Source organism: Salvelinus fontinalis, chromosome 2 (genome assembly GCF_029448725.1).
Source record: "Salvelinus fontinalis isolate EN_2023a chromosome 2, ASM2944872v1, whole genome shotgun sequence".
Taxonomy (NCBI): Eukaryota; Metazoa; Chordata; class Actinopteri; order Salmoniformes; family Salmonidae; genus Salvelinus; species Salvelinus fontinalis.
In genome coordinates, this window is record NC_074666.1 from 92,956,607 (window position 1) to 92,969,070 (window position 12,464).

General features: G+C 44.2%; 1 protein-coding gene across 2 annotated transcripts in view; it reads right to left on the reverse strand.

Annotated features, from left to right (window-relative positions):
• Nucleotides 1-5,527: 5,527 nt before the first annotated feature.
• Nucleotides 5,528-12,464, reverse strand: part of LOC129831838 (protein NLRC3-like) — a 42,979-nt gene continuing 36,042 nt past the window's right edge. For both annotated transcript variants that reach the window (XM_055895336.1, XM_055895344.1), the window contains 6 exons: nucleotides 11,578-11,813; nucleotides 9,611-11,411; nucleotides 9,109-9,282; nucleotides 7,665-7,838; nucleotides 7,457-7,503; nucleotides 5,528-7,012 (listed from right to left, as the gene is read on the reverse strand). In XM_055895336.1, coding sequence (XP_055751311.1) covers nucleotides 6,489-7,012; nucleotides 7,457-7,503; nucleotides 7,665-7,838; nucleotides 9,109-9,282; nucleotides 9,611-11,411; nucleotides 11,578-11,813 — 2,956 coding nt within the window. In that variant the 3' untranslated portion in view covers nucleotides 5,528-6,488. The remainder of the gene's footprint in view (nucleotides 7,013-7,456; nucleotides 7,504-7,664; nucleotides 7,839-9,108; nucleotides 9,283-9,610; nucleotides 11,412-11,577; nucleotides 11,814-12,464) is intronic.

The following is a 12,464-nucleotide window of genomic DNA, read 5'->3' on the forward strand; positions in this document are numbered from 1 at the left end:
AGTCAGCCCTCAGACAGTTAGCCTTGCTGCATCATAGTCAGCCCTCCTTAGACAGTTAGCCTTGCTGCATCATAGTCAGCCCTCCTTAGACAGTTAGCCTTGCTGCATCATAGTCAGCCCTCAGACAGTTAGCCTAGCTGCATCATAGTCAGCCCTCAGACAGTTAGCCTTGCTGTATCATAGTCAGCCCTCAGACAGTTAGCCTAGCTGCATCATAGTCAGCCCTCAGACAGTTAGCCTTGCTGCGTCATAGTCAGCCCTCAGACAGTTAGCCTAGCTGCATCATAGTCAGCCCTCAGACAGTTAGCCTTAATGCATCATAGTCAGCCCTCAGACAGTTAGCCTAGCTGTATCATAGTCAGCCCTCAGACAGTTAGCCTAGCTGCATCAGTCAGCCCTCAGACAGTTAGCCTTGCTGCATCATAGTCAGCCCTCAGACAGTTAGCCTTGCTGCATCATAGTCAGCCCTCCTTAGACAGTTAGCCTTGCTGCATCATAGTCAGCCCTCCTTAGACAGTTAGCCTAGCTGCATCATAGTCAGCCCTCAGACAGTTAGCCTAGCTGCATCATAGTCAGCCCTCAGACAGTTAGCCTTGCTGCATCATAGTCAGCCCTCAGACAGTTAGCCTTGCTGCATCATAGTCAGCCCTCAGACAGTTAGCCTTGCTGCATCATAGTCAGCCCTCCTTAGACAGTTAGCCTTGCTGCATCATAGTCAGCCCTCCTTAGACAGTTAGCCTTGCTGCATCATAGTCAGCCCTCAGACAGTTAGCCTAGCTGCATCATAGTCAGCCCTCAGACAGTTAGCCTTGCTGCATCATAGTCAGTCCTCAGACAGTTAGCCTTGCTGTATCATAGTCAGCCCTCAGACAGTTAGCCTAGCTGCATCATAGTCAGCCCTCAGACAGTTAGCCTTGCTGCGTCATAGTCAGCCCTCAGACAGTTAGCCTAGCTGCATCATAGTCAGCCCTCCTTAGACAGTTAGCCTTGCTGCATCATAGTCAGCCCTCAGACAGTTAGCCTAGCTGCATCATAGTCAGCCCTCAGACAGTTAGCCTTGCTGCATCATAGTCAGCCCTCAGACAGTTAGCCTTGCTGTATCATAGTCAGCCCTCAGACAGTTAGCCTAGCTGCATCATAGTCAGCCCTCAGACAGTTAGCCTTGCTGCATCATAGTCAGCCCTCAGACAGTTAGCCTAGCTGTATCATAGTCAGCCCTCAGACAGTTAGCCTAGCTGCATCAGTCAGCCCTCAGACAGTTAGCCTAGCTGCATCATAGTCAGCCCTCAGACAGTTAGCCTAGCTGCATCATAGTCAGCCCTCAGACAGTTAGCCTAGCTGCATCATAGTCAGCCCTCAGACAGTTAGCCTAGCTGCATCATAGTCAGCCCTCAGACAGTTAGCCTTGCTGCATCATAGTCAGCCCTCAGACAGTTAGCCTAGCTGCATCATAGTCAGCCCTCAGACAGTTAGCCTAGCTGCATCATAGTCAGCCCTCAGACAGTTAGCCTAGCTGCATCATAGTCAGCCCTCAGACAGTTAGCCTAGCTGCATCATAGTCAGCCCTCAGACAGTTAGCCTTGCTGCATCATAGTCAGCCCTCAGACAGTTAGCCTAGCTGCATCATAGTCAGCCCTCAGACAGTTAGCCTTGCTGCATCATAGTCAGCCCTCAGACAGTTAGCCTAGCTGTATCATAGTCAGCCCTCAGACAGTTAGCCTAGCTGTATCATAGTCAGCCCTCAGACAGTTAGCCTAGCTGTATCATAGTCAGCCCTCAGACAGTTAGCCTTGCTCCATCATAGTCTGCATTCCTTGAGGAAGTAAAGCATTCATTAGTACTACTACATCATGTTTTATGATGTTCCATCTTTTCATGACAACATTTATTCATATTTGTATAGTTATGTTGTAGTACAGTTTTTTCAACCAATAACAGGTTAGTGTAGTGTCTTGAATGTATAAAGTGTATGAATTTCTAAATTATTGTGGATATTTATGTTGATGTGCTTCTTAACTTGCAGAGACAGTGTGGCTAAACACCTGTGTTGCCAGATTCACTCACATTGGTGTCATCCTGATTGGGTGCCTTTTGTCCATCTTGTAAAACAACACCAGATGGCCCCAAAGTATTTCATAATCTCTGATCTGGTAAGGTAAAAGGACTGACATTAGTCCATTTTTATTGTTAAAAAATTATATTTTCCATTTAATTGTAATTATAACATATAATCTACCTTCATCCCATGACGCTTGAAGTTGTTCCGTACTGATTTGACCTAGTGAGGAACATCAAAGATGATGGAGGTTCTGTGGTCTTCAACTGTGATGCAGTGGGCCCCGTCAGTGTGGTCTTCAACTGTGATGCAGTGGGCCCCGTCAGTGTGGTCTTCAACTGTGATGCAGTGGGCCCCGTCAGTGTGGTCTTCAACTGTGATGCAGTGGGCCCCGTCAGTGTGGTCTTCAACTGTGATGCAGTGGGCCCCGTCAGTGTGGTCTTCAACTGTGATGCAGTGGGCCCCGTCAGTGTGGTCTTCAACTGTGATGCAGTGGTCCCCGTCAGTGGTCTTCAACTGTGATGCAGTGGGCCCCGTCAGTGTGGTCTTCAACTGTGATGCAGTGGGCCCCGTCAGTGTGGTCTTCAACTGTGATGCAGTGGGCCCCGTCAGTGTGGTCTTCTTCTAGATGGGCACCATTGTTCCTGTATCCAAGAATGCAAAGGTAACTTAACTAAATGACTATCGCCCCGTAGCACTCACTTCTGTCATGAAGTGCTTTGATAGACTAGTCAAGGATCATATCACCACCTTATGGAATATGTCTTCTGAGCAAATCAAATTGTATTTGTCACATGCGCCGAATACAACAGGTGTAGACCTTACAGTGAAATGCTTACTTACAAGCCCTTAACCAACAATGCAGTTTTAAGAAAATACTAAAAAATAAGTAATAGATAAGACTAACAAATAATTAAAGAGCAGCAGTAAATAACAACAGTGGGGCTGTAAACAGGGGGTACCGGTACAGAGTCAATGTCAATGTGCGGGGGCACCGGTGTCGAGGTAATTGAGGTAATATGTACATGTAGGTAGAGTTATTAAAGTGTCTATGCATAGATAATAACAGAGAGTAGCAGCAGTGTTTCAGATGTTCAGATGAGGGCGGTGGGGGGAGAATGCAAATATTCTGGGTAGCCATTTGATTAGCTGTTCAGGAGTCTATTGGCTTGGGGGTAAAAACGATTTAGGAGCCTCTTGGACCTAGACTTGGCGCTCCGGTACCGCTTGCCGTGCGGTAGTAGAGAGAACAGTCTATGACCAGGGTGGAGTCTTCGACAATTTTTAGGGCCTTCCTCTGACACCGCCTGGTATAGAGGTCCTGGATGGCAGGAAGCTTGGCCCCATTCGCACTACCCTCTGTAGTGCCTTGCGGTCGGAGGCCGAGCAGTTGCCATACCAGGCAGTGATGCAACCCATCAGGATGCTCTCTGTAAAACCTTTTGAGGATCTGAGGACCCATGCCAAATATTTTCAGTCTCCTGAGGGGGAATAGGTTTTGTCATGCCCTCTTCACAACTGTCTTGGTGTGCTTGGACCATATTAGTTTGTTGGCGATGTGGACGCCAAGGAACTTGAAGCTCTCAACCTGCTCCACTACAGCCCTGTAGATGTTAATGGGGGTGTGCTCGGTCCTCCTTTGTATATAGTCTACAATCATCTCCTTTGTCTTGATCACGTTGAGGGAGAGGTTGTTGTCCTTGCACCACACGGTCAGGTCTCTGAACTCCTCCATATGGGCTGTCTCATCATTGTCGGAGATCAGGCCCACCACTGTTGTGCCATCAGCAAACTTAATGATGGTGTTGGAGTCGAGCCTTCCCATGAAGTCATGAATGAACAGGCAGTACAGGAGGGGGCTGAGCACGCACCCCTGAGGGGCCCCCGTGTTGAGGATCAGCGTGGCGGATGTGTTGTTACCTACCCTTACCACCTGGGGACGGCAAGTCCAATAAAGTCCAACAAGTCCAATACAGCAAATGAAAGATAAACATCTTGTTAATCTACCCATCGTGTCCGATTTAAAAAATGCTTTACAAAACACAACATATGATTACGTTAGATCACCGCCAAGTCCAAAAAACACACAGCCATTTTCCCAGCCAAAGATAGGAGTCCCAAAAACAGAAATATAGCTAAAATGAATCACTAACCTTTGATGATCTTCATCAGATGACACTCATAGGACATCATGTTACACAATACATGTATGTTTTGTTCGATAATGTGCATATTTATATCCAAAAATCTTAGTTTACATTGGCGCCATGTTCAGAAATGCCTCCAAAATATCCGGAGAAATTGCAGAGCCACAACTAATAACAGAAATACTCATCATACACGTTGATGAAAGATACATGTTTTACATAGAATTAAAGATACACTTGTTCTTAATCCAACCGCTGTGTCAGATTTCAAAAAAACTTTACGGAAAAAGCACACCATGCAATAATCTGAGACGGCGCTCAGATATAAAAAACATTTCTCCGCCATGTTGGAGTCAACAGAAATACGAAATTACATCATAAATATTCCCTTACCTTTGAAGATCTTCATCAGAATGCACTCCCAGGAATCCTATTTCCACAATAAATTGTTGTTTTGTTCGATAAAGTCAATTATTTATGTCCAAGTAGCTACTTTTGCTAGCATGTGTTGTACACGTGTCCAAACGCTCGCGCAGATCCATGCGAAATCGGACGAAAACTTAAAAAAGTTATATTACAGGTCGAAAAAACTGGTCAAACTAAGTAGAGAATCAATCTTCAGGATGTTGTTATCATATATATCCAATAACGTTCCAACCGGATAATTCCTTTGTGTCTCTAGAAGTAATGGACCGCAAGACGATGTCATTTGGAATGCGCATGACCAGGAACTGGCAATCTGCCAGACCACTGACTGAAACAGTTCCCATCTGGCCCCACATCACAGTAGAGGCTTCATTCAACGTTCTACAGACTGTTGACATCTAGTGGAAGGGGTAGGAAGTGAAAACAAATCCATATCTTACTGGGATTTGAATAGGCGATGAGTTGAAAATCAACCACACTCAGAATTTCCACTTCCTGTTTGGAAGTTTGCCTGCCATATGAGTTCTGTTATACTCACAGACATAATTCAAACAGTTTTAGAAACGTCAGAGTGTTTTCTATCCAATAGTAATAATAATATGCATATATTAGCATCTGGGACAGAGTAGGAGGCAGTTCACTCTGGGCACGCTATTCATCCAAAGTGAAAATGCTGCCCCCTATCCCTAAAAAGTTAATCTACGGATATTTCATCCACCCGTGCACGGTTTCGGTGTCTTTCTGGACCGACAGAAGCAGGTATTGAGATCAGGCTCGAAGGACCAAAATGTCACGAGAATTTTCAATCCCAATGATAATAACAATCAATCAATAGCTTTGACCAATCCCCGAGGTTTGTAAAACCATGGGTTTAATAATAATCAGTTAAAGACTCAGCTTATGCAAAAGGTTAGTACAGTTTATTCACGAGAACGTTCTGAAGTCCATTATACAAAGACATCCATTTTATAGCGGCGCACATACATACACACGAACAGTAGGTATCCTACCCACATACTGTATCAATACCCAGCCGACAAATATTAGGGACCGTGAGAAGTACTCCCTGCCCTCTCCCAAATCTCTGTGGCCCCTAGCCAAGGTCGGCACCGAATCTTGCTCAGACAGTCTGTGTTTAAGATACTGTTTTACCCTAATTCTGACTAAAACTACACACATCATTAATTATAATTTTACTGACTAAAACTACACACATCATTTATTATAATTTTACTGACTAAAACTACACACATCATTTATTATAATTTTAATGACAAACTACACAGATCATTAATTATAATTTTATGATTCTAATCAATTTCATACAATTATATGGTTTCAGGGTGGAATATTCTAATCACTCATTTAAACATATAAATTCCATCAACAGAAAGATACAACATTTTTGTAAAACATCACAGCACAGTTGAAAGATATAGGGCACATGGAAACCAAACAAGGGTGGTCTGTCATGATAGCTGGGATGGGCTGAGAGTGGCTGAGGGTTGGGATTAAAGAATTTGTTTGGTAATGTATAGGCTGAGGAGAGCGTGATCACACAGTTGTCCGGAACAGCTGATGCTCTCATGAATGTTTCAGTGTTACTTGCCTCGAAGCGAGCATAGAAGTTATTTAGCTCATCTGGTAGGCTCGTGTCACTGGGCAGCTCTCAGCTGTGCTTCCCTTTGTAGTCCGTAATAGTTTTCAAGCCCTGCCACATAAGACGAGCAACAGAGCGGGTGGGGACGACATCCTCAATGCCCTTATTGATAAAGCCAGTGACTGATGTGTTTGTGTGTCCAGTGTGTGTGTCCTATGTGTGTGTGTGTGTGTCCAGTGTGTGTTACAATGGTTATTATTTACAGGGACAGTGAGGAGTCAACATACTGAACACTAAACCCTGGATAGAGGGGCTCAGTGAATGTGGTGTAGAATGTGTACAGGTGGGTCAGTGTGTCAGAGGAGACTCTGTAGAAGGACAGAGTGCCGGCTGGCCAGTCCAGATACACTCCTACTCTGTGTGAGCCGGAGGAGAGGACGGCTATGGTAGAGGGGTTATTATTGTACCAGACAGTGTATCTGTTATTAGAGCAGAACAGACACCAGGACTTGTCACTGTATTCAAGCCTACAGTCCTTACCCCTTCTCCTGCTGAGTCCTTTATATGTCACACCCATAACAGCCCCTCTCCCACTCCACCCTACTTCCCAGTAACAGCGCCCAGTCAGACCCTCTCTACACAGCACCTGTGGCCAGTCCTCAAATCTCTCTGGGTGATCAGGATATGGCTGCTCTTCTCTCGTAAATGTCACCTTTCTGTTCTCCTCAGACAGAGAGAGGAGTCGGTTTACTGTGTTTAGGTCCAGTGTGAGATCACAGACATCTGATGGATGAAACCAGACACAATATTAGAAATCATCATCATTCACATTAGAATGTTAACTCACCTTTCACTAATTCATTTATTGTAGATGTTTCTATGTATTAAAAGGAGAAGTTAAGGTAACTTGAGACTTGTTGAATTATCATATGTGATACTGTACGGTAATATAAAACACTTATTCTGATTGATTACACTCTCACACCTGCATACATGCATGAACACACACACACATTTCTAATGTAACACGAACACGCCACACACATACACAGACACACATTGTCAAAGCAACACTTTATAAACGTTGGTGTCCCTGATTTCTGATTCTGTAGAACTACAGCTGATATTTAATATGACCAAGTAAGTAATGATGGTGGTCTTTGACTTTGACTTAACCTGAATTAAGACTTATTCTTAGTCATATTCTTCACAGCAGTGAACACTCACATTTTCTAAGCCCAGGTTTCATTGTGTACTCTCCAACATGTTCCACACTGTAGTGGTAAGCAGAAGAACAGACAGTCATTGAGGGATACATGTGAACTCACACACACACCATATAACTATGTCCAAGTGGTGGTAAGAATGTTTGTCTTAACTGGCCTGATAACTCAAACATGTCTGATATGAACATTGACATAAACCCTCTACATACCTGAGTTTCTCCAGTCTGCAGTGTAGATCCTCCAGTCCAGCAGAGAGCAGTCTGACTCCTGAGTCTCCTGGGTGATTGTAGCACAGGTCCAGTTCTCTCAGGTGTGAGGGGTTTGACCTCAGAGCTGAGACCAGAGAAGCACAGCCTTTCTCTGTGACTAGACAGCCTGACAGCCTGCAAAGAGTCAAATCATATTAAAACCACACTGCTTTTCTTTGGTGGTGAAAATAGTGGCAGTATATATTTTGTAACATTTTCAGATTTATCATTGTCCTGAAACCTGACATATCTATTCATAAATAAATATCATAATTAGAAATGATCAATTTATTGCTAGAGGAGAGAAAAATGTATAGTACAAATATTTTAGTAGACTGACCAGACCAGTTTAAAAAACAGTATCTGTCAAAAGACAGACATTGAGGTATCAGATTTACATTGTATTGAGTATACAGTCCACACCATATCCATTTGACAGTGAAGCTAACATTTTAAATGTGGCTCTATACTCCAGCATTTTCGATTTAAGCTCAAATGTTTCATATGATGTGACAGTATATAATGTCACCTTTAATTTGAGGGTATTTTCATACATATCTGTTTCACCCTTTTGAAATGAAAGCACTTTATGTATCTAGTCCCCCCATTTGAAGAAGTCATAAGTATTCGGACCAATTCACTTATAGTGTGTTAAAGTAGTCAAAAGTTTAGTATTTAAACTCGTTGGTTGATTTTGCAGTGTGTTGTGGTTGTGTTTGGGGTTATGTTTTGACCAATAGTAACTGAATGGTGGATGATGACTGGATTAATCTTCTGTCTAAGTGAGTAGATAACATGTTTCTAGACACTACAAAAAGGAATCTGTGTGTGTCCAGTGTGTGTGTGTGTCCAGTGAATGTGTGTGTCCAGTGAATGTGTGTGTGTGTCCAGTGTGTGTGTGTGTGTGTGTGTGTGTGTGTGTGTGTGTGTGTGTGCGTGCATCCAGTGCGTGTTTTTCCAGTGTGTGTGTCCAATGTGTGTGTGTGTCCAATGTGTGTGTGTGTGCATCCAGTGCTTTTTTGTCCAGTGTGTGCCCAGTGTGTGTGTCCAGTGTGTGTGTGTGTTTGTCTAGTTTGTATGTGTGTCCAGTGTGTGTGTGTCTGCAGTGTGTGTCCAGTGTGTGTGGGGGGGTGTCCAGGTCCAGTGCGTGTGTCCAGTGTGTGTGTGTTTCCAGTGTGTGTGTGTGTGTGTCCAGTGTCCACACACACACACACACTGGACACACACACACTGGACACACACACAGTGGACACACACACAGTCGAAAATGCTGGAGCATAGCACCACATTTAAAACTGTAAGCTTCACTGTCTAAACACATATGGTGTGGACTATGTGTGCCTGGTAAACACATGTGGATCTGGTGAACAGTTATCACTTGTTGACCAACTACAGGAATACTGACCTCAGAGTCTCCAGCTTACAGTGGGGATTCCCCAGTCCATCAGAGAGAAGCTTCACTCCTGAATCCTTCAGGTCATTGTTACTCAGATCCAGCTCTCTCAGGTGTGAGGGGTTTGAGCTGAGAACTGAGGCCAACACTTCACAGGACGTGTCTGTGAGTTTACAGCCAGCGAGCCTGTCAATACAGAGTAAAAACAATGGCAGACAGGTTGTATGAAAATGTTACGCTTAGCTTTCCCTGCTCACACTGTTTGCCGTGAACGAATAATGTGTACGCCGTGCATACATGGCTCAATGCTACAACTTTTCTGATCAGTTTGTATTATAGTTTGTTTTCAGCTTATATAAAGTTTATTCAGCCAATTAAAATGCTGTTGTTCCTACATACAGTAAAGTTTGGTCTGAGGGATAGTCACATGAGTACTTACAGAGCCAGTCAGCCAATGAAAATACTGCTATAACTACAATTTATTTTGGTATGCGATATTTACATTAATACTTACAGAGCTTTCCTGCAGTGCCTCACAGCCGGGAGCAGTCTCCTACGACCCTCCTCTGATGTCTTGTATTCCTTTGGGTCAAACACATCCAGAACCTCCTCTGATATCTGCAGCATGTAGGCCAGCGCTGAACACTGAGCAAGTGTGAGGTTTTTGGATCTGTTCTCTGACCTCAAGTACTCTTGGATTTCCTCCTGTACTGAATGGTCTTTCATCTCTATCAGACAGTGGAAGAGATTGATACACCTCTCAGGGGAGACGTTCTTCCTCTGCATCACCTTAAGGGATCGGATCGTTTTCTGGATGCTCTCCGGACTGCTTTCTGTCTGTGTCACCAGACCTCGTAGGAGTTTCTGATTGGACTCCAGTGACATGCCATGAAGGAAGCGGACAAAAAGGTCCAGGTGTCCATTCTTGCTCTCCAAGGCTTTATCCACGGTACTCTTCAACAGCTCATGCAAGGTTAGCTCTTCAGACGCGGCTCTAGACTTTCCCTTGAGGAAGGGCTTCAGTGCATCCATGTTCTTGGTTGTGTAAATATTGTAAATGTAGACAGCTGAGAGAAACTCCTGAATGCTCAGATGAACAAAGCAGTACACTACTCTCTGAAAAAACACAGACTCTTCTGTAAAGATTTGTGTGCACAATCCTGAGTACACTGAGGCTTCTTTGACATCAATGCCACACTCTTTCAGGTCTTCTTCATAGAACATGAGATTACCCTTCTCCAGATTCTCAAACGCCAGCTTACCCAGCTTTAGAAGAATTTCCTTATCTGACTCCATGAGCTCCTCTTGATCCATCTCATCTCTTCCATGATACTTCTGGTTCTTCAGGCTGGTCTGAATGAGCACGAAGTGTATGGACATCTCAGTCAGAGTCGTGGGCATCTCTCTCCTCTTGTCGGTCCTCAACATGTGTTCAAGGACTGTTGCAGAAATCCAACAGAACACTGGAATGTGGCACATGATGTGGAGGCTCCTTGATGTCTTTATGTGTGAGATGATTCTGCTGGCCAGGTCCTCATCACTGAATCTCTTCCTGAAATACTCCTCCTTCTGTGGGTCGTTGAACCCTCGTACCTCTGTCACCTGGTCAACACACCCTGAAGGGATCTGATTGGCTGCTGCAGGTCGAGTAGTTATCCAAAGGAGAGCAGAGGGAAGCAGATTTCCCTTGATGAGATTTGTCAGCAGAACATCAACAGATGATGTCTGTGTGACATCAGACACCTTTTCATTGTGTTGGAAATCCAATGGCAATCTGCTTTCATCCAAACCATCCAAGATGAACATGGCTTTACAGGCAGTGAGTTTCTTTGCATTGCCTATGTCTAGTTCTGTGTGGAAGTCATTTAAAAGTCTGAGAAGACTGTACTGGAGATCTTTGATCAAGTTCAGCTCCCGGAAAGGAAGCACAAATATGATATGCACATCTTTGTTTGCCTTCCCTTCAGCCCAGTCTAGGATGAACTTCTGCACAGAGACAGTTTTTCCGATGCCAGCGATGCCCTTCATCAGCACAGTTCTGATGCTTCTCTCTTGGCCAGGTAAGAGTTTAAAGATGTCATTGCAGTGGATTGCTGTGTCATGTGAGGTTGGTGTCCTGGATGCTGTCTCTAGTTGCCACACCTCATGTTCATTGTTAAACCCTTCACTCTCTCCTTCTGTGATGTAGAGCTCTGTGTAAATCCTGTTGAGGGGGGTTTGATTCCCTGCTTTTTCAATGCCTTCTATCACACATTCATACCTCCTTTTCAGACTGTCTTTGTGGTTTACTATGGCTCTCTGCAGGCTGTCATCCACTAAGAGGGAAGAGTAAAAAGGACGTGTATCAGACACATTCATTGACAGGATGAAACATGGATCTTCCACAACTACAGTAACTTATATTATCTCAAATGATTGTAGTTAACTACATTTAAATCATATTGAGGTATTGACTTAGCACATGTCTGCAAACAGTCTTACTATTTTCAGAGCCTCTTGCATCCTTGGGTTCACTCAGGTGCTGTCGTACAGGAAGTGTTCTGGATCTCTTTCTACTCTGAGGACAGTCATAGTCTCCTGAAGGAGCAGGATTCTCCCAGTATCTGGTGATGCGCTGTCTGCAGAACCTGTGTCCACAGGTGATAGAGACTGGATCCCTCAGCACCTGCTGACACACTGCACACCTGGACTGATCCTCTAACAGAGTAGACCATCCACTACAGAGATAAAGGAGAAAGAGAGATACTGATTCTCTAACAGAGTAGACCATCCACTACAGAGATAAAGGAGAGAGAGATTGTAAATGTTAATACTGATCATCTAATATAGACCATCGAAAGAAGTTTCGAGAGGTTTCAGCAGGATGGCACCGACAGAGATGATCGCCTCGCTTCAAGTCCTTTTTTATGTATTATTTATTACATTGTTACCACAGGAAATCTTAAGTCTTATTACATACAGCCGGGAAGAACTATTGGATATAAGAGTGACATCAACTTACCAACATTATGACTTTCCCGAAGCGGATCCTTTGTTTGGACCACCCAGGACAATGAATGTAATCCCAGAAACCGACCCAAAACAACGTCGTCGCAGAAGAGGCAGACGAACGGCCTTCTGGTTAGGCTCCGTAGAAGTGCACATCGCCCTCCGCTCCCGAGTATACTATTCGCCAATGTCCAGTCTCTTGACAACAAGATAGACAAAACTCGAGACGTATGTAGCAAGGTCTACAGGAAATCACGGACTACAAAAAGAAAACCAGCCACATCACGGACAACAACGTCTTGCTTCCAGACAAACTAAATATTTTCTTTGCCCACTTTGAGTATAATACAGTGCCACCGTCGCGGCCCGCTAACAAGGAC